General features: G+C 56.3%; 2 protein-coding genes across 2 annotated transcripts; both read right to left on the bottom strand.

Moving 5' to 3' along the window:
• Positions 1-1894: 1894 nt before the first annotated feature.
• Positions 1895-6675, bottom strand: BESB_079700 (uncharacterized protein; the record flags this gene model as incomplete). The annotated part of the gene is made up of 8 exons (XM_029366332.1): positions 1895-2042; positions 2410-2552; positions 2925-3046; positions 3288-3384; positions 3487-3609; positions 4010-4514; positions 4989-5702; positions 6131-6675. 8 exons carry the CDS (start codon positions 6673-6675, stop codon positions 1895-1897), a joined length of 2397 nt encoding a protein of 798 aa, XP_029217763.1.
• A 1828-nt stretch (positions 6676-8503) lies between these two features.
• Positions 8504-20152, bottom strand: BESB_079690 (cation-transporting atpase family protein; the record flags this gene model as incomplete). The annotated part of the gene is made up of 20 exons (XM_029366331.1): positions 8504-8635; positions 8950-9037; positions 9514-9638; positions 10354-10536; positions 10977-11207; positions 11526-11783; positions 12101-12268; positions 12609-12881; positions 13370-13492; positions 14049-14153; positions 14247-14600; positions 15007-15285; positions 15717-15854; positions 16313-16580; positions 17057-17222; positions 17451-17506; positions 17724-17870; positions 18221-18293; positions 19071-19188; positions 19349-20152. The coding sequence occupies 20 exons, from the start codon at positions 20150-20152 to the stop codon at positions 8504-8506; spliced, it is 4089 nt and encodes a 1362-aa protein (XP_029217762.1).
• Positions 20153-21875: the final 1723 nt, after the last annotated feature.

The raw sequence follows: 21875 nt of genomic DNA, 5'->3' as shown, positions 1-21875 counted from the left end.
CACATCTCGAAAGCGGGACGGCATTTATATATATATATATATAATCCATATGTTTACGTGTATATATATGCGTTTCTATGTGTGAGAAATGTCTATCTCGGAGCAGCGCCGCCGCTGGTTGTGTGCTGAGTAGGTGCGTAGTGCTGCGTTTTCCCAGTTCACTTTGTGAGTCTATTTTCTGGCGTTTTCTTCCATCGTGTTCGCCTCTTTTCCGTCGTAAAGGTCCCTCCTCGGTGATTGCCGTCTCCGCTTGGGTTGTGCGCGCTGTCAGGGCAGCTGCAGTCTCTTCAGAAAGATTCGCAAATTCCCAGTCCTCGCCATATTGCTCGAATGGTGTACTCCACACATGCATGCAGCCCACTTGCACATGTGCATGCATATGTGAATGATACGGATAGCTTTACGGTCTGGTCTCCCGCGTTCCTCTCACGTATGCGCATGCATATATATTCGTACTCATATAGGCATACATATAAATACATCTACATATTTATGTATGTATATAGTTAAGCGTGTGCGAGGTGGGCAAGCGCATTGCTATGTAGCTTGGCGATAGACTGTTTTCGGAACTCGGTCGCGAAGGAGCGCGAGTAATTTTGTGTTCCGGCCCTGGAGCGAGGCGCATGGTTGCCACGCGTGCCGTATTCTGATCTTTCTTTGCTCATGGAGGCGAGTTTTTGCCTCTGCTCTCGAGAGACACGCGCGAGACAAATGCGGGCAAGCAAACGCGTGCGGACGCATACCCGTTTCAGGACGATGGCGCTTCTTTCAACTGCCTCCGCTCCACAAACCCGCGCGGTCTAACCGTTTCACGTCGTTGCCAGAAAGGAAACTGCCGAGGGTTTGCAACGGACAAGCCTCATTCCTCTCATCACCCAAATGCGCATATATATGAATAAATATACTTATATGTATTCATAAGTCCATAGCAATCTACTCTGAAGCGAATGCTACATAATGCGGCCGGCTACGGCCGCTCTGCGACTTCGCTAGCGCAAGAATTGTCCTGCAGCAGGTCTGACTCGCGTAGCCTTCTAATCGGCGATCGATCCTGATCTACGAATCTTCGCCGCCGCCTCCCCTGTGGCATATGAGGCCACGGACCCCGACTGCGTCTCCGCCGCGGTTATGCGCCCTTTGATTCGATTGCAGAATCATAGTTTCTGCCGTGGCTGCTCCTGGGCTGCTAGGGGAAGTTGGCACACGAGTTTTGTTTAGCGTGTGTCTACGGAAGGGCAACTCGTTTCTCGCCTCGCAACAAATCTTGTCCCTACGGCGTGGAGGACCGACGGTTAAGGCTGGAAGAGGAGCGGTTTGATTAAGACTAGTTTACACGCGCTCATTTTAGTACGCAGTTATTTAACAAAGTTCTGTCGTGCTAGCAGGGTTTCGAGAACACCCCAAATATCCATGAGTTTGAGGAAAGAGAAATCTTTCGGAACTGTGCAAAGAGGGCGGCGCCGCGCCAAACCCTAAACCTTATCGGAGGATGTCAACCGCATCGGCAGGGGCTGGCGCGGACTCGGCAGAACGCGAAAACAGATTGTGAGGGAGAGCCAAAAGGCGCCAGAAACCTCAATATGGCAGAAAAGGCGTGCGGAAGACTAGTCACATGCCGCCTAGCCGAAAACGCGGGCTCTGCTCCATGTAGAGAAGAACCTGCATCCCCTCCTAGAGAGACGAAGCACCGGTCGATACGCGAAAAGTTGTGTGCACATAACCGGACATGTCCTCAAGCATATAAATACATCTAAGTGTACTCACATGCCACTGTGGATGGCCACCGCCACTTGTATGTCAGTAGATACCAATACATTTATATATATAGTTGTATTGCTCGCCTGCCTTCCTCTGCGGCCGCACACAAACAAATGTGTATCATTATTGGGAGGCTTCACATGCGAGCTTCTTGGCGGAGCGCCCGCGGGTCTGCCTGGGAGCGGTTCTTTTCCTGGCCCTCTGCAAGCTCGCGGGCGTCGTGAAAAGAGATGTTTTCGAGGAAAAAGGGATGCCAGTTGATATTCTCTTGCCAGTCGCTCCACCTGCACCGCGCATGCAGCACACCACACATGCTGCAGTCCAGCCCTTCGCTTCCCATGCGGATAGCCGATGCCTCCTCGACTCGCAGACACAAGATGCACGCAAACGAAAACCAGCTCCACGAAATACCGCAAGTCAAACGATGACTTACATACAACGAAAGAGACTGCAGGCAGCACAGCCACACACATGTACTGCAGCCTAGTCATGTGCCGTCTGCTATCTCCACCTTTTGGCCGGTTTAGGGTATAAGGTTGAGATGTTTTTCCTGAGAAATCGCACGCGTTTATCCGTTGTTGGTGATTTTTCTGATGGCGCTGCGAGCTGCGTCGGGCGAGCGGAGCGACGGTCTAAGTTCGATTTACTTACACAGAAGTCGAGAAGGATCGCGCGATACAAGGCAGGATCGCCGCGCGTTGGAAGGCGGATGTTTCGTCCTCCAGAGACGCAACCTCAATCAGCGGCAGCTCGGGCGGAGCAGCGCGCGTGCGGTTGTAGGTGTCATACACGGGCTGCGCACAACACGACAAAACGTGAACCTGTCAGCCGCATAGCGAGATCGCAATGGTCAGCCAAACAGCCGCGTAACCTAACATCGAAGAAGGAGCTGAAAAGTAATTCATGTGTCTCAGGACGTCATCCGTTGTCTGCGGTAGCGCCGCACACCTGTGGACCTACGTATGCGCACCGCACTAAGCGAACAACGTGCTGATACACGCAGAAGCTTGACGAATGCAAAAAAAAGCAAATAGACTCCTAGATCTGAAATTTCATTTTAAACTCGAACGCCCTTCGCTTTAACCGTCGACTTGCAGAAGCGGAGCCGCATGTGGAATGGCAGAGACGCCATCCATAAATAGAAACTCTCTGATGCGTCAGCCTACCGAGAGAAGCAGGAGACCTTCCGCAGGCGCTGTGTGAATGAAAACGTTCTTGCGATTCGGACGAAGCGAGTCTGTTAAGCTCGATACTGTCGCCGTTCCGCGGCAGACCTCTACGGCGACCCCTGATCGCAGCGAAAAGAAACCAAAAACCGTGATGGAGGACTCCTTGCGCCCGTGCCGCCGCGTCAGGACTGCGGTCTGGCTTCAGAGTTAGCGATTCGTGGACCGTAGCTCCGACGACGTCGAGCTCCACGCGCGAGGCCGCAAAAGCGCTTAGCTTGCTGTCGCGTAAAGACACTTGCGTTCCGCGCCAAAACCACCCTTTCATCTCTCATGGGGAGGGCGGAAACCAAAGAGTCTCACCGATCATCTTCCGAATTTGGTTGAAGAGGAACGACTGACCCTCGAGCTCGACGACGAGGATGTCGTCGGAGACGCCATCCAGCTTTGTCACTGAGACCTGCCGAAAATGCGGAAAACCAAAACAAACGCGAACTGAGAACGCCAGCTGAGGGCGCGCGTCCGCTCGCCCGCCTCCTCGCGACGTCCGGCGCATACTCACCGAGGTGCGGTGAATGTGGCGCTTGAAGGCTGCTGGCGAGGTGTCTTTGTTCTTGCCGCCCTTTGTGAAGTTCTGAAAAGAGTGCGTGCCCTCGAAGACCTTGAACACCGCCCGCAGGCGCTCCTGGAGAAGTGACAGCGAACGGCAGAGCCGAGAGTCAGCCTCATACACGACGGGACGCCGTGTGCGAGCGAGGGAGAGGACGAAAGGGAACACGATATCACGAGTACCTTGTGGACTGCGGCCGCCTTCGAGTTTAGGGTTTACAGAGAAAGAGTGCATCGGAGTCCACAGCTGCGGCGGAGCATCAGCGCGACGAGGAGACGGCGGACGCCTCAGAAGGTTCGTTTAAGGAACATATCTACAGAAACCGCAACACGCCACTCTTGTCCATCACTTGCCCCCCCCCCCTCTCCCCCCCCAGCCCCCGGGCCCGGACCGGCGCAGGGAAGAGAAGGAAGCAGACGCCCTCGCCCGCGCCAGCATCCAGCGCGTCGCTGTCGCTAGTTTCGCAGCAGCGTACCGCCAGCTCGGGCGTCGAGAGAGGCTTCGGCAGGGGGGTGTGACCGTCGTCCTCGAAGACGCTGCGGTGTGCGTAGGCCGTGTCTTGCAGCGCGGCGCTGGAGATGACCGGCGGCGGGCCGCCGAGGAGCCGCTCGCCCAGGTGGAATCTGCCCTCTGCCTTCACGGCTTCTGCGGCGCGCGCCTTCTCCGAAGAACTCGGACTCTGCACGCCCTCCGTCCCCGCCGCGGGGCCGCACTCGCCCGGCGCGCTGGCTGTCTCCGCAGCCGCCTCGCCCTCGGCCGCCCCCGAGGCGAGTGCGAGCTTCAAACAGGCCCGCGCCTCCGCGGATAGGGGCGATGCAGAGGCCGCTGCCGCACCTTCGGAGAGAGGAGGCGACGAGGGAAGAGAGGCCGATCGTGCGTGATACAGATTGAAGACCTTGCGGAGATCCCGTCGGACGGCGACAGGCTGGAGGAGCCACGCGGGAAGCAGAAAGGCGTACCGACGGCGCGAGCAGGAAATCCTGGAAACGAAAAAACTGAAGCTAGCTACATCAAGCGACAGAAAACGCCGAGTCACAGCTGACGGCGAAAACGCGAAGACCGGAGAATATCGAATGGAGAGAGAAGGCCTCGCGAAACAGAGAGCAACGCGGCAGCCTCGGGGGAGCAGGTACTTCATTCCACGTGTCTGTTTACACATGTAAATAAACGCGTTTACAAGCGCATATGTGTATACATATACATATCTGCATATATATATATATATATATATATATGTATATGCATATGTATAGGGCCGGAGCCTGAGAATGCATTTGTATTGGCACAAATGGAGGGTCTTCCCACGGCCGAGTGACGAAGGCCAAGACAGAAGAAACGCGGCGCGCGCCGTCAGGTGAAAGGCACACGAGAGCCCGCGTGGGGCGCCCTATCGCACCCACGCATTGGCGTGGAGGGCGGCAGCGTCTTTCACGTCGTGCAGAGCCAGTCTGTACCTGGCATCGAAGTTTTTCGTCACACGCTTGACGGCGAAGCACTTAATGTCTGCGGGCAGCGCCTCGTTGAGTCGGTCGAGGAACGCCGCCTCGCGCCCGCGTTGCCAGGCAAGATGCGCCTGCCTTTCCGCCTCTGTCTTCTGCGGCTGCTTCTCGCCATCGGCGCCAGCGGCCTCGGCGTCTTTCGCGGCCTCGGCGTCACCATCGGGGTCGAACTCCAGCGTGTCTGCAGCTTCTGTGAGGCACGACTCCTTCCTGAGGAAGGCGTCAACGAGGCCGAGACTGAGTTTCAGCGAGATGACGTTGCAGGCGGCGTGGACGCCGCGGTCGGTACGAGCTGCGCGCGACCACTGGAGCTTCTGCAGACAGCCAACATGACACGCCGCGATGCCGCCCGCCGCCAGCAGTGCCTCCTCCAGTACGCCCTCCACCGTCCGCAGGGGCACCACAGCCGACGAGGCCGCGCTCGTGGCAGTCGCTGCTTCCTTGGCAGCGGCGGTGGAAGCCGGCTCAGGGGCGGCCTCGGATGTGCCTTCACGCGGGGTGAAGATATCCGGGGCGTCGGTCTCCTCGACCTCGTCGCCCGCGGTCGCGTCTTCGTCGACGAGGGGCGTCGCGGCGAAGGCGCCGGTCGACAGCTCGCGCTGCAGCGCCAGCAGCGTCTCGAGCGGCTGAAGCTGCTTCTGCAGCCCGTGGAAGCCCTCGCCGTTGTAGCTGACAAAGGCAAGAATCGAAAAAAAAGAAAGCGCAGTAGCCGAGGCGCGCACCGGAGACGGAAGAACGAGCCGAGGGACGAAACAGAAACGCGAAAAAATCTGGAATGCATTAAGTGCAGTGCAGCGCGGAGAAAGCACCGGCAGGCGGACACACACACTCGCGCGACTCGTAACGACGCTGGCGGGACAGGTCCTCGCCAGGCTTCCCTCAGTTCACTCCGCGCCGTCGGCTCCCCCAAGGCCCCCCTCTGCGCTCAGCGAATCGTCTCTGACAGTTCTCCCGCACGCGCTTTCCTCTCCTGCCCAACCTTCAGCCTTCACCTGGCAGGCCGTGACAGTTCACCTCACAACCGCAGGTAGAGAGTTCCTTCGCGCTCTAAATTCGTGACTCGCATCCTTGTTATCCTTTACACTGTGTCTTCTTACCCGAAGAGAAGCGCGTATTTTTTCTTGGGAACCTTGGGGGAGTGCTGCTCGTCGCCTCCGGCGTTTTTCGATTCCTTGCCTTCAGCCGCGTTTCCGTCCCTCTTCCGGCTCTCCAGCTGCTCGCGAAGCAGAAGGAGCTCCGAGTGCTTCTCGAGTCTCTCCTTCCTCCTCTGTTTGAGGAAACGGACTTTCTCGGAGTTGCGGGCACGCTGGAACTGCTTCCGCTTTTTCTTCTTCGCCGCGTCCCCGCCATGCGCAGCGGGAAACGGCGAACCCGACTCCGCGGAGGCGTCTTCGCTCTCGCGCGGACGCTTTTCTGCGCTGGGGTGATGCGGCTGCGCTGGAGACTTCGGAACAGAAGAAGAGAGAGATTTTGGTTCGTTGTCGGCGCACTGCATCTCAGACGGGAACTCAGCGGCCTCAGCAGGAGAGGACGAGGGCAGAGCGCCCTCGTGCGGGAAATGAACAGCAGCGGACGGAGCCGGAGGCGAGATGGGAGAGGCCGACGATGAATCGTCATCGAAGAGCGGATTGAACTCCCCCATGGCGGCTGCTGAACGAAGGAAACGCGGGAAGCTCTTCGACTCGCTCGGCTAAACAGTTTCCCTGTCTACGCATGACACAGAGCAACGGCTGAACAGGGAGGAAAGCCGAAGGCAGACCGCGGAGAGGTATTGGAAATGGAAAAGGATAAGAAGAAGCGTCGCTCGGAGCCTTTTCGGCGACCCCCTGGCGAACTGCTGGGCGGCGCGCGAACTAGTACCGCGCGCCTGTGCAAGAGAGGCAGCGACAAGGACCAACAAAAGCGGGAAACGGGGCAAGCGAATCAGAAAAGAGGAAAAATGACGCAAAAGACAGGACGTTCCGCCCTTCAATTCTTACTCAGAAGTCACCGCTGAATCGATTGTGGATCTGGAACTCGCTGGAACCTGCATGCATTATTTCTCTGCGGAAACGACACACGCCGTGCCGCATTTCTTGGCTGCTTTTCGCCCTCCCGAAATTTATGATGAAGGAGACAAGGGAAAGAAACTCGCAAGCAAAATGAGCCTGCTGAAGTCGAGCAAAGTGCAAGTTCTTCCGCTAACAGGCACCCGAAAATACCACAGCCAACGGCGAGAAAACCGTCCGCGCATGCGGAGAAATCGCGGGACGGAGAAAAGCGGGCCGACAACAGAAAATCGAGCGTCACGACACGCACCTGACTCCGCCAGAATCAGGTGCTCTTAGTCTCTGCAATATATGCTGTGATTAATAGGAGAAAAGAATACCTTCACAATATTTGGGTAAATACAGGTGTAAAAGCCCGCATGCACATCTACGTGTACATGCAAGAACCGACAATCCAAATAAGCGTATAGATATATGAAACTACTCATCACGATATACCAGTATCTAATAGTATATATAAATGTCTATTCCCAATTACGCCTACCTAGAACTATCTACCTCTATCGATATTGATCAGATTGTACTTACACACGTATATCTGCAGATTCAACCTATCAGCCTCGATGTATCTATATAGACACATACGTTTATATAAGTCTACTTTCACGGATTCACATGGAGGTGTATGCGAACCGCGGTCACTGCGTTCGTCTATTAGGGTTAACGCCCAAGAAGGCTGACGCGCGGCGTTCCCCTGCGGATTTCTGCTGCGCGTGCGCTGCAGTTAAGAAAAATAGTTCCGCCCTCTGGCGTTAGAATGAAAGCCTGAGCGCCAAAAATGGCTCCCAAACAGTGAATGGTAACTCTAATCCGCTAAACCTCGGTCCCCCAGACCATGCATCCCATCAGAGGAGGGCGCGTGTCCTGTGTAGAGACGCGTCTCCCCACACATCCGCAGCAATAGGTGTTTCGAGAGGCCAAAAGGCAAAAAAACCCGATTTCCAAAGCGAACTTCGCGGGGGTGACAGCGAGCTGCGACTTGCCTCAGACGCCGGCGTCCGCGAACAGTGCGTGTGAAAAGAAGAGAAACGACGAGAGAAACGAGTAGCGTCCTCCCAATAAGATAAGCAAGCGAACGGCAGGGCGTCGAGGAAAGAAAAGCGAAGCGAAGACCACTTCTATCTGCCTCAGAAGACCGTAGACATATGCATACAGGCACATCCACATACACACTGAAAGACACCCGCGCACCTATTCCGCTGCGCGTCTCTCCGTCTCCTCCGCCATAGTCTTGTCGGCGCCCGCCCTAGGTTTCTATTCTCCCGTTTTCTCTGGTTTTTGTTCGCTTCCACCAGCTTAAAATCTCTTCGTCTCCACTCACGTTCGCCTTTTGGCGCGTCCCGGTGGAGCGCCGCTCGCTTCACTTCTCCCTTCGCGTCTCCTTTAGGGTTTAGAATTTAGGCTCCGCGTTGGGACCCGCGCTCACAAGGAAGCGAGTTTCGCGTGCTGCGGAGGCTGCAACGTCTTCTTCACTGCCTTGAACACTTGAATCGGGACCCAGCAGACTAGCGTGACGGCGGAGACCTTCGCCCAGAACGCGAGCGTCATGATGAACTGAAAGCAAACGCGCAGCGACACACACGACAGCGCTTCAGCACCTGCGTCCCGCTCTCAACCCGCCTTCTCGTCTCTGCGCGAGACTCTATCTGGTCCCGCGGCGCCTGTCCTGTTCGAGGCGAAGAGCGCCGAAGTCCATGTCCGCCCCAGTCTCAAGTCCATTTTTCCTCGCAAACACAGCGTCTTCCAAACTGAACGGGCGCCGACTCGCACACGTCGCGATCCGCCCCTCGCCTTTTGCTGTCGCCGTATCTTTCTCATTTTCGTTATCAAACCGCCGTCGGCAGGCTCGTGGGTGTGAGGCACCGTACCGCGATGTCAAAGTAGCTTCTCAGAATAAACATGGAGAAAATGTAGATCGTCACGGTGCAGATCTCCGAGGCAATCATGAGTGGATGCCTGAAACGCGCGAAACAAATTCGACAAAACGAAAAACAACCAGCTCCCACAAACGACTATGCCTCCCAGCACAGACAAATGTACACGCGGGAGTTGAGAAAAGCATGAATATGCTCCCGAACCGACAAAGCAGCGCCTACCGTTGCCCCTAGGTATAAGCACCACTGGGCGTTCAAATATATACATATATGCATATAGATGTATACGCGTTCATACCCACAGAACAACCAGAGCACGCAATGATATTCAAGAGATAGACAACAAATACATATACCCGTATATATATCTATATATATCAGAAATATATCAATATGAGACATTCAGCATATATATAAACTCAAGTATCTCGAATTCCGCGCGCAGGCGGTGAGCCGCTCTCGGACGCCGAGCTGGATGAATTAGTGACTCCGTGCGGAAACACAGGCAATCCGAGCGGCCGCGGAGAGGAAAAAAACAAAGACGTGTAAGTGTCTTACCAAGTCTGGATCTCCGAGGCGACGTTGAGAAGTTCGGCAAGGATCAGCGCCGTGAAGGTGATGCTTACGATGTTCATGAAGGAGTTCTCGAACAACGCAATCGCCCCCATCATAACCACAGCGGCCTACAAAAACAATCGAAAGCGAGAAATTTCTCTGTAAAAACCGCGATGTACGACCTCGAGCAAGGCCTCTGTACCTTCAGATTCTAAAGCAGCGAGGCTTCCACCGCAGCAGAGGCCCTTCCACGCAAGCTGCGGCGCGCGGAGCTGTCTCTTCATCTGCGGATTCATATGCAGCCTCCCGCTTTTCTATGCGTTTCTCTAAGTCGAATCTATTAGCTGCGTCGACACTGTCCTGCGATACCGTCCAGCTTTTCTCTTGATCAGCGTATTTAGCTGCCTCTATAGGCTTGTATAATATATATATACATATCTTCCAGCTGCCATGTAGCTCTCGATGTGCTCGCCTTGTCTGAGTGTTTGGTTTACCTACGCGGCAACTCAATATCGCGGCCCGCCTTGCTTTCTCACGCGGCTCTCCGCACCCGAGCAGCCCGCGTCTTCTCTCAAATCAGAAATCCATCTGTCTTTCTTTAACTTTCTGCGTAGCGATGCACTATCTCTCGATCGGAGCGGTCTCGCGTTTTATCAGCCACGCAGCGGCTCACGCAGCGGTCGCCGTCGCAGTCCAGGTGTGCATGCATCCACTCCGGCGGCATGTCTGCTCCTAACCACACAGCTCGAGTTAATCTCGAAAACCGAAACTGGTGAGACTGCCCGTACACACTACGTTTTGCGTTTTCCTTTTTTCGCTGCAAAAAAACGCCGCGGCGCTTACCTGGTAGATCGACTTCCACACCCAACCGAAGAAGGTTTTCACGCTGAGGACGCGCCCGTTCTTGAGCGTCTGATACAACTCGGGAAACATGAAAACGACGTTCTCGGGGAGCTCCTCGTCCAGCACCAGCGAGAAGACCGGAGCCATCGTGTAGTACGTCGCGTAGCCGACTTGCAGCCAGCCCTGAGGAGAGAAAAAGGAAACCTCGAGTGCGCTGTGAGATGCCGAAACGAGAGGAGACGAACCCGGGCACTCCGAGACGCCGCCTCAAAAAGCGGAAGACGCGCGGCGTTCACCTCGACAGCTCAGGCGACAACAGTCAGCGTTTGCCTCCCTGCGGACGCTCCACGGAAAATGGAACGAAAGTGCATTATGCGATTGCAGGGCGGCCGCGCTCCCTGCCTGGCTAAATCGAAGGACGTAGGACACGGAATGGGAGGAGCATGGGGATGCCTGAGCCTCCCTGTCTGCTGCTTCATGAGCGGCTCAGTTTCTTCCTCCCCCCCTTTCGCGGCCCTCGTTTTGAAAGAAGTTCTTCACTCCTGCGAGACCCCGCCAAGATCAGCATCTTTCGCGTCCCACCCCTGCCTCCGCCCTCGGTTTTCTTAGCCGCTTTTTGTTACCTGGAAAATCGCAAGCGGAATGAAGTAGAAGATGGCTGAGAAGATGACTTGAATGAAGGCGATGATCAGGCCGCGGTGAATGACGAACTGCGCGAGCTTCGCACTCCGCTGGTACGAGTTTCGTCCGTGCCAAAGAAGCAAGCGACGCAGATACGAAAACTGCGTGATGCTGAAGTCCGCCGCCAGCGACGCCTGCCGGCCCTCCTTTCCGACCAGGCCGATGCCAACGTCCTGAATGAAAACACCCCGCGCATCCATCTCGCAAAAGTACAGAGATAGATGTCTACTGCATTTGTAGGCATACAAATACACATATGTGTACGGGTATATATATATATATATATATTTGTATATCTACAGGCCTAAAAATGTACAGATGTTCTGTATATATCTATATCCTTATACACACATATATATATGCACGCCTATAAGTATATCTGTCTGTACGTATATCTATGTATATAGATAGATATATGTGAACATATATTTGAACACGGGTGCAGGTATGAGCTCGAAGACGCTGCCGTCGTGGGGTGCGTGCAGACCTACGGCAGCCTGAATCATTGAGACGTCGTTTCCGCCGTCGCCGACTGCGCAGGTCCGGCGGCCCGTAAATTTCTTGACGAGGCGCACGACGTCGGCCTTCTGCGTGGGCGAGCAGCGACAGCAGACGACGGCTGGCGCCTGCGCGGCCACGCGGATGAAGTAGTGCGGAAAGTGCTGCAGCGCGCAGCCCAGCACGCGCCCGTCCACGACCAACACGCTCTCGCTCGGCCCCATGGCGAACCGCTCGAGCGCCTCCTGCGTCTGCACACCCGGAAACGGCGCGAAGAACCGAACTGGGGAGGGCGGTTGAGAGGCAGGCGCGACGCAGTGGGGAGAGAAAACGAGACACCCGAAATGAGGAAAGGCGGCCATCCGACAGACACACCGGCGCCTAGGGGCTGACACACACGGACTTCCGGACGACCGGCTCGCGCCCCCGCCAGCGGGGCAGCAGTTGCGCGAGCGCCGACAGATTTCTAGCTTTTACGGTTCGCTCAGTGACGCGACAGGGGAGACGACACACACCGCAGAGATATGTGCGGAAACACGCCCCGAAGGGAGGGAGGAGAAGGACAAACCTGAGAGAGCGTCACGATCTCCTGGCTCGACAGAATCGTCAGCGAGTGTTGACGCGCCTTCAGACCGGCGGAGACCGCAATGCACGTTGCAGTCTCGACTTTGTCGCCAGTGAGCATCCAGACTTTCACGCCTGCGTGCCGTAGAGACTCGAGCGTTGCAGGCACGTCCTGCGAGAGAAAATGCAGAAAAGTGCAAAAACCAACACCTAAAAGTCTGCGTCGAGTTACACTGTCAGACACGCAGTGCCTTTCTGCTTCTCAGTCCACAGTCTCTGTCTGCGCGATTGCCCACGCTGCCCCCCGTCAACCAAGCTAACCAAGTGCCGATCGTCTGCTTTCTGAACCCGGCTTGTTACTGCTCTGCGTCGCTCCTTCGCAGCCCTCTCTCCATCCTCTCCACGCTATGCGACTCGGCGTTTCGTTATTCCCTCCTTTTCCTCTGCTCTCGCTCGTCGCCGTCCCGGCCGAGATGTGTTTGTGGCGCTCGACCACCCCCCCTCCCACGTACGTGCTGCAGCTTGTCTTCGACTCCCGTCAAGCCGAGGAGCTTCAAGTCCTGTTCGAGGCGCTCAATTTCGCGGCGACAGCGCGCATGACGCTCCGTCATCGCGGCTCTCGCAGCCGCGTAGCGCGAAGCAAAGAGTTCATACTCGGCCTCCTCGAGTTCCTTCTGCGCCAATACGATCGTTCGCAGGCCCTGGCGAGCGAAGTTGTCGCACTCCTCCTGGAGCCAGTGTGAGCCCTTTGGCTGCAGGCGCGGAATCATCACGGCCTCTGCGCCCTGAGATAGCCAACAACGCAGCGAGATCAGCGTGTAGTGAAGCGATTACAGTGATTCCTGGATCACAGATGCATTTTCGCTATTTCACGTACAGCTGGCGAACGAGGAAATAAATCCGTTGGGAGCTCGGCAACGGTTTTGTAACGTACGGAAGTCCCCCATTCGTCCCGCGTGCGCTCCCCCCGCCTCAACCGAAGAGCAGAGTATTCGTCCGCAATCGCTACTCGGTGGCTAAGAAGAGACGAGAAAGTCATGCACAGACACCGCGAGAGAGGACGCAGATGAGTGCACGAAGCAGAGGAACGCGACAGGAGAAAGCGAAGGCCGCGGGCGTCTCCTCCGACAGTGCACGCGCTACCTACGTCGGAAAAGAAAAGTGCGCCGCGGAGAGGAAAACCGGTCTGCGCAAGCGCGCGAGGTGTGCTGCCTCTTGGGGGCCTCGGACGCCACGGCCGCTCTGCATGCGGGCTCTCCGAGTGTTCGCTTACCTTGACTAAGAAGAAGATTCTCTGTGTCGCGACCTCCCTGAGAATGATGCCCATGCGCTTCGACTCCGAGCTGAACGGGAAACACGTCAGCACCGTGTACTCGAGCCGCTCTCCGCCAGGCACCTGAAGCAAAAAAGGAAAAGACGCGAGAGAGATGCGACGCCCGTCACGCTTCCTCCTCAACGGCAACGCACCACGAGAGGTCAGCGACAAACGCTACCTACGCAGAGCTTGCATCGCCCCCCCCGCAGCACAAATCCCGAATTTGTCTCCCCGAGGCCGCCTGTGAGAGCCGCGGACGCCTCCGTTTGCTCCTCAACCGAGAGAGTTACAACCGTGGAGACGGACAGAAGACCTAGCCCTCTCATTTTCTTGTACGCATGCATATCAGTCCAGACCCTAGGGCGTGAGATGCAGAACGTCAGCCGTGCCGCCCGCTGCACTCTCACACTCCTCGTCGTCAGCCCTTTCCCGAAAACAGAAAGCAGGGCGCACTGACAAACTACCATTCTGGCACCTGTCAATTCCCCATATACCTGCGCCGATATCTATATCTATCTGTACGGAGAGTTGCAGCTATATCTAGGCCGATAGATAGAGACATTTGAATGACAGAAGATGCAAGTGCCCTCCCCGCCCCGCTTCGAATCCGGTTCGGCTTATAGTGGGAGTCGCCTGCCTCGAGGAAGATGCTGTGCTCGTCTCGGTGAACCAGCTTCACGCCCATGTCTCGCGCGAACGTGACAAGTGCCACCTCGTCGGGCGAAGCGGCTTGGAAGGTGATCTGCGAGGCGACAGAAAACGAGTCACAACAAGAGCGAGGTGAAAGCAAGGCTGGACAGCAAACAGCTCTTCTTTTCCCTTCTGCGTCGCTTACCGGCTTGTCGCTGTCCTGGACAGGCGTCACGTTATGGCAGAGGCTGAGCGCGCGAACGGCCTCCACAGCTGCGAAGGCGATCTCGCCGCGTCGCCCGCCCTCCCGGTCACGGCCGTCTCTCCGCTCGCCTTCCGCGGCTGCCGCAGGGCCCGCAGAGGACGCTCCGGAGGGTCGCGAGAGGTAGAAATTCTTCAGAAACGCCTTGAGTTCTTCCACCTCCTCCTCTGCGAAGACCGCCCGCCCGATGTGCAGCCGCTTGAAACGCATCTCGTTCTGCGTCAACGTCCCTGTCTTGTCGCTGAAGAGGAAGTCGATTCGCCCGAGCTCCTCAGGCAGCGTCGAAGTGCGGACGAGCTGAGAAGCGCAATCGCAAACGCAGCGGCACACACACAGCGGAGTGCTTAACGCTACAGGAGGCAGAGAGCTGTAGCCAACGAGCCAAGGCGAGACAGCATATGCGTCTATGAATACACTTTACTTGTTTATTTATCTATGTGTGCTTGTATTTACGCGTGCACGCAGGCACGCACGAGACGGAGAACGACGTCGCAGGAGCGTCTTCAGAAATACATATATATATATATATATATATACATGTATATATATGTGTGTCTGAATGTATGTATATACGTAAATATATACATATATATGTATATGTATTATGTACACGTAGCTGTATACACATTTGCGAGCCAGAATGCCTCTCACGAGCCAGAGACGGGCCTCCACTCAGGGATTGTCGGGGTGAGTCGTGTCTCACCGTGTCCTTCATTTTTCTGTCGCGCATGATGAAGATGCTGTAGAGCGTCTTGGCCATGACCAGGTTGACTTGCAGCGAGATGGGGATGATCGAGGAGAGCAGCAACACGAAGCGAAGGAAGTATACTGGCCAAATGCCCTCGAGGCGACGGAGCGCAACCAGGACGAACGCGAGAAGCGCGAGAATGCCAAACAGAATCTTGCTCATCACGTTCACCTCCAAGTCAAACTGACCCACTTTCATCGCCGGCTGCGACGCATTCATCGCCGCACGCGTCTCCTGAAGACCACCACGCGGAGGAAAATCGAACATGCACTGTAAACTCCCCACATAACAACCCCGCATACGTGTACGGACATGGAGGCCAAGGTAAAAAAATGCACGTCGAGCTGTCGGTTCACCCTATACGCAAACTTATACGCAGATATAGATACATGCACATATATAGATGCATATATATATATATATATATGACCGGAAACCGCGACTGTCGAAAAGATGAAATGCATACTGGGGACAAACAGCCAAAGACAGCAGGCGGCCTCCTCCTTGGGCTCGCTGCTTGCCGTCACCACTACGACGAAGTACAGATTCACCCGTACATGCATGGAAACATCTACGCTACAGGAGAGAGTTACTCACAGAGAGGCATCCAGTTGTGTCCTCGACGCATGGAGTGAATAGAGAAAACACACGCACGCCCTGCTTACTTTCCCAGTGTAGATCGCGAGCCCGAGGACGGATCCCGAAGCGACGACGGTGTTCGCCCAGAGGACGTTGTCCAGCGTCAGGCCCTCGACGACAGGCTGACCTTCGGCCTCGCGCCCGCTGCCGTCGTGCAACGCGATCTGAAAAGCAAAAAGAAGCGGCGAAAACGGCGGATACGGTCACTTCGTTGTACCAGTACATATTGGTGGACTGGACCTCGTTTTCGCAAGGTACTTTGATCCTTGTTATTGATAGCACAGTTGCCTGGGTATCCAATGCAGCGCTCTGCCGCGGGCATTTCTGAAGCTAACCCCCATGTCCACCCTGGGTCGCGGCGAAGGGAGGAGCCGAAACACAGCAAAACAGTGGCGGCGTGAGGCTATGGAGGAGACGAAGCCGGGAAGCAGGCCAGCGAACCACCTCAGGATTGCAACTACAGATGCGCTCCGCTCTTCAGACTACGCATTTCGCTCTCTCGCACTCGCACGCTTCAGCTCCCACGTCGGCTCGCCCCGCCAGCCCGCCGCAGCTGCGCGTCCTGCGTGTCTTCTCGACCCCGCACGTCTCCTGGCTTGGTTTTTGCGTCTCTGAGAGTTACCGTCAGCGGCTCTGCGTCGTCTCGTTTGCTGCCTCGCTTCTTCTCCACGGCCTCGCCGGCTGAATTCAGGCACGAAGAGCATGCGGGGTCCTCTCCGGAGAAGACGCTGAGTGGCGTGGGCGCGCTGCCGAGCGCAGGGGCGTGTGTGAGAACGAATCTCCCCAAAAACTCGTCGATGTCCTGCCGAGGCGCCTCTGCGTGGCACCAACCCGACGCGCGACACAGGTCGCTCGCGGAGCTCAGCCGCTGCGTGCAATGAACCGCGCGCCTGCAAACAAAAAAAAATAAAAACAAACTGCAAAACATCGCGCGGGCGCCAGGGCCGGGCGGCGACACAGGCACGCGCGAAGAAGTGAAGCGACAACTCGCCCACGACGCACGGGAAAGAGGGGGGGGGGGGGGAAGTAGGACGGCTCGAGAGGAAATGAACCGACGCGCCCCCCCTCGTCGTGCCGGTGTGCCCGGACTGTGCTTCTTCTCCCCATCTCGCAGACATCTGCGGGTTTGTTTCTCGCTTCATTTTCGCTCTCTAGCTCCGCCCTTTGCGTGTAATTCTTTTTCTCGCGGTTTACAGTTTCCTCCAAGCCCCGTGTCGTCCTCTGCCTCGCCGCTGCGCCGATGCAGCCGCTGCTGTGATTGCGAGCTGTCGCCTTGATATTCTTCTGCTGTGTCGCCGCGCAGCCGTCTCTCCAGCTCGCGCCTGCGCATGGCAGCCTCATCGCTGGCTCTTCGCCGCCGCCTCACCTCAGTTTCCAGTCAGTTTCGCCGTCGAGCTGATCTGTTCGGATGAAGCAGCTGCCTGCCTTGTCAGTTGTGCGAAGAAACACCACGTCCGCCGGCACGCGCTGATTTGCCTCGATCTGGATGATGTGACCAACTTCGATCTGCGCCGCCGCCACGTCATGCAGCCCTGCAGCAACGCGCGAGAAGCAGACTGTCTCGCGCTGGAGGCCCTCGAAGCGCCGCACAGCCCCCTGCGACTAGCGGCAGAGCACTCGACAGAGATGCCTCCTCTGAACAGACTCCAAACAGAAGCGACCGCCGGAGCGCCAGAGACTCGGAGGCCTGCTTCGGGATCTCAAAAGCGAGAAACCCAGAAACAACAAATCGAACCGCACAGAAAGCCGCAGTCACGCACCTTCGTGAGTCAAGCGCTTGTAGCCCTGCTCGTTCATCTCCTTGTCGCGGACGTAGCTGAAGACCGCCAGCCGCACACAAAAACTGCAAACAACGGAAAAATGAAAACACCGACGTGCGGGGCGAGACACGCGAGGCACGAATGGGCATGCGGCGCGTGCTCCACGGACACAACCCTAGCCCCCGCGGACTGCTCGTGAACGTGCGACGCAGCTCGACTCTATAGTTGTGATCAATTTTTCACGTGCCCCAGCGGCGAGAGCTGCGGTTTCACCGTTTGTAGTCGTCATAGGCCTCCTTCGCGATGGTCACGAACTGAACAAAGGCGAGCGGCGCCAGGTAGGTAAAGAGCGGCCCGACTTGCAGCAGCGGCACGAGCTGCGCGAGCGCGACCGCGAGGTAGAAGAAATTGAAAAAAAATCTGAAAAACGAAATGCGAGAGCAAGGAGGCATACGATCCCTTGAAAAGCCGCAAAACAACACACGACGCGCAAGAACGCAAGAGAAGAGCCAAGCGAGCCCCCCGTATCTGTCGATGTCGCTGGCGCTCCTCTCCTACTCCGTTATCGTTCAGCGTCCAACTGGGTTTCGACTACACAGGGTACCTTCAGGTACGTGCTTGTGCGACAATTATATCACTGCAGTTCCAACTAAGGCGTGGAGCTTCTCCTACGCTCCTTCACACCCCAGCTATGCCGAATCAGCTCACCCAAAAAAGTCCATACCAGTGTACTGGTTTGCCTCAATCGGAGTGAGTGTGTGAACCCTTACTTGAACTGTTGGAGCAGGACGATGGGGAGGAACGTGAAGAAGTTGTATTTCGTGTTTTTTATGGCATTACTCGCTGATACACATGCAGAACCGCGACGCGCCGCATGGGGAGATTCCGAATACCACAGGGCCCTGCCCGAAGCAGCCGCTTGAAGGCAGGCAGAACGGACGAGATCCGCGCGTTCGCGAAAAGGCGTCACACCCCTGGCTCCGGGAGCAAATCGAAGAAGAGGAGGCGATACAAAGGCGGGCAGCCACAAGCTAGCACACGACTCATGGAATGACGCAGTCCACCCATAAACCGACACAAACCCTACATTGTCGCACATGCACATCGCTGTATACACACGAGTCCCTACACATGCATGCATACGACCGTGCAAGCGCCTTTCGATATAAGGCTTATGTAGCTGTAAAGAAAGATACGTATCCATACATATACATATATATATATATATATATATATATTAATTCATGCATGCAGGCGTCTTGAGGCAAAGCACACGACGGACGTCGGGAGAGCAGAGCGACCTCCCCACAGATTCTCCACACGTCGAAAGGCTGCAAGAGTCGGCGTTTCTTCGCCGCGCGAGTTGCTAAGAGAAAGAGGGGATAGAGAGGAGTACATAACGCGAGTCGAACTCGCAGTATCTACTCCTCACAAAAAGTTCTGGTAGACAAAGAGCTTAAGCGAGATATATTTATCTGTCGCAGGTTCGTCACTCAGCTCGTCATTGAGAGACACTTACTAGCCCAGCACTCGCGAGCCCTGAATCACAACTTTGAGTCTTTTCTAGAAATCTGAAGATGAGTCCGGTTTCCACATCGGCTATGTTCTAAACCCACTTACGGAAATACCGCGGCACGGTGCGGCCGTCGAGGTAGAGGAGCCGCTCGCGGTACTGCGGCGTCACGCCGCAGCAGAACCGCCCGAGCCACGCGCAAAACTGCTGAAGGCAATTTCCGTCCTGCGAGAAAAAAAACAGGCGCAGCCGCCGCGTCGTAGATGCAGTCAGAGGATCAGATCTCCCTCCTTTGAGACAAACTGTCGCTCGCGATTGATACCGCGCGAACTGAAGCGCGTGGCGAGCGACATGGAGATTGTGGGAACGCAAAGGTCGAGCTTACCTCCGCACAGAGTCCTCTCCGGCTGGAGAGACTCGTCACGAGCGGCGCGTCCTCGACAGCGGCCTCGTAGCCCGCGCTGGAGCACGGCGGGTTGTTTCGCCAGTTCATGGTGTCTCCCTTCTTGCGGTCCTGACTGGAGAGTCCTCTGTCACTCGCCCCGCCGTCTCGGCTGTCTGTCAGGCGGTGTCTGGCGGCGCCCCAATCCTCTGCGCGTTCGCGGCCAAGCCCTCTGCGGGCATGACGCGAATGCCGCTGCTGCGGAGAGCGCGCGTGCCTCTCTCGCGAGGCGCTCCCGCGCGGCGTCGCTCCGAACGCACGCCCAGACGCCGCGAGCGCCTCGTCGGGATCTGCGGCGCCTGCGTCGCCTGTCGTCTGCGCGTCGTCTCCGCTCGCCGCGCCTCCAGCACCAGCGGGCGGCTCAGTCTCCTCGCAGGCCTCCTGAGTGAGCGGCGCGTAGGCCTGCCGGCCCCAGACGCGCGGCGCGAGTGCAGACGCTGAGAAGGACGAGAGGGAGGGGATGGCAGACGACGGCGCTGGCAGCGCCGTGGAGTGAGCCAACGGCGCAAGGAGCGCCTGCGTGGGAGGGCTGCCGGGCTGCGGAAGGAGACCAGGCGGCGCCTCGCGGGCCTCGGCGAAGGCGGAAAGACCTAGAGGGGTGGATGGCCAGTGAGGCGACGAATCGGCCGCTGAGAAAGACGGAAGGGGAGAGGAACTCGAGGCAGACGAAAACGTTTCGCAAGAGGGAGACGAGCGCAGTTCAGGGTCTGACGGCGAGGGCGCCGACGCGCGCGACGAGGCGCTCATATAGGAGCGCAGAAAAAGTCAAGACATCCAGAGAGGCCAAACAAAACGCGAAGAAGAAGGAGTAGCTCGCGAGGAGAGTGAGGCGAACAAGCGAGCAACAAAAAGGCGAAAACGGGACGAGAAAGAAGAACAGAGGTGCTTACAAAGGAAAAAATGAATGCCAGCCCACGAATACGCGAAGGCTTATGCGAGGAAGCATAACGAGCATTTCTAAGAGACAGAGGACGAAGCCGAAACTAGAGAGAACGCGGTGAACAGACTCAGTCTCGCCTGAGCAGGAGCAATGGGCATACTCGAAAAAGATCTGGCAGACAAGCAGCGCAAAATCAAACCAAGACAAAACGCGGCATGAGGCGGCGGGGAAAAATAAGAAGAGACAGATCAAAGATACAATCCAGAGACGGAGGAGGCAGACGAGGTCGCGCCACAAAGAAGGCACAGCACGAAACAGAAGCCTCACGAAGGTGCGCCGCGTCTTCTTCGCTATGCGAAGCAGGCCGTCAGTCAAAAGCTCGATGGCGTGTGCCGTAACGAGAGGAACGAAGACAACCTTTGTCGCCGATCTCCGCTGTTGCTACGGAGTTTCGTATCGCTTAAAGCTCTGGAGGTGGACGAAAATGAAACGCCGGCTCGCACGAGCCGGGAAAAAATCATCTGCTGCAAACGACGAAGCCGCAACCTCAAGGATGAGATGGCGGAAAGAGGGAACGAAAAAGAAGAGAAAGAAACGGCGTAAAAAACCGCCTGGCAGCAGAAGTAGACAACACAAGAGGCAGAAACGAGAAGTAAAGCGGGTTTGTTCGTGCTTACACAGCGAAGATACCAATAAAACGAGAAAGACCTGCCATGCAAAGTCGTCCCGGTTTTACGGGTCTCGCCGCGTCGCCGCAGCGACCTCGAGAAAGCGAAAGTCTCGGACGTGCATGGACGAACCAAAGATAAGAAATCTTGGCAAAGAGCTGGTGTCGGGAATCAAGATGAGTCTATTTTTTTCGGCGTGTGAGCAGTTCAAATTGAAACGACGGCGGACCTCATGGGGGTGGAGATACCTCATGGAAATCGAGAGGTGCATGCAGGATAGATAGCTCTTCGGCATGGAGCGGAGCTGGTGCAGATTTCCTATTTTAGTGTTAGACATGGATGCATGTGTATACCTTCTCACCAATGCGTATTTGGTTCGCTTGGTTTTCGAATGCTTAGTAGGAGAATGAAGAGACATGGGGACTTTCGCCCAGCCCGAGGTCAAGCCAGCCCTCCACGGCCGCGAAGTGACCGGAGTGTCTCGCCGTCTCCCTCTCTCTGGCGCGCCGCAACTGGTGCCCGTTTTAGACGCTGGGGCCACATCCGCGCTTGTCTTCACTGCTATGAACCATCTGCCTAGCAGTTAGACTCTGCTTCTGTGTGTTCTCTGTAGATATCTCCAGAGATACAGGTGGATTCCGACGTGTATGCACGCTTGCCTGCGTTCTCGACAGATGGGACCGTGCGGCAGAACTGCCGCCTACACTGTGCGAGAAGTTGAAGGTTCGCTTTGCGTACTCGCTTCCACTTGAAGTCGACAAAGATATGGGAAGAACGTGAACAGCAGTTCGCTCCCGTCGACGCCGTCACGGGTGCGTTGTCTGAGCGACCCCTCTGTCTCACCTAGGCAGGCAATTCGCAGTCAACTAGCTGGACGCGCCTTCCGCACACGAATACATTCTTGAACGGATTCATCTGCGGA

Source organism: Besnoitia besnoiti, chromosome VII, assembly GCF_002563875.1.
Source record: "Besnoitia besnoiti strain Bb-Ger1 chromosome VII, whole genome shotgun sequence".
Classification (NCBI taxonomy): Eukaryota; Apicomplexa; class Conoidasida; order Eucoccidiorida; family Sarcocystidae; genus Besnoitia; species Besnoitia besnoiti.
This window is presented reverse-complemented; position numbering and strand designations above follow the sequence as displayed.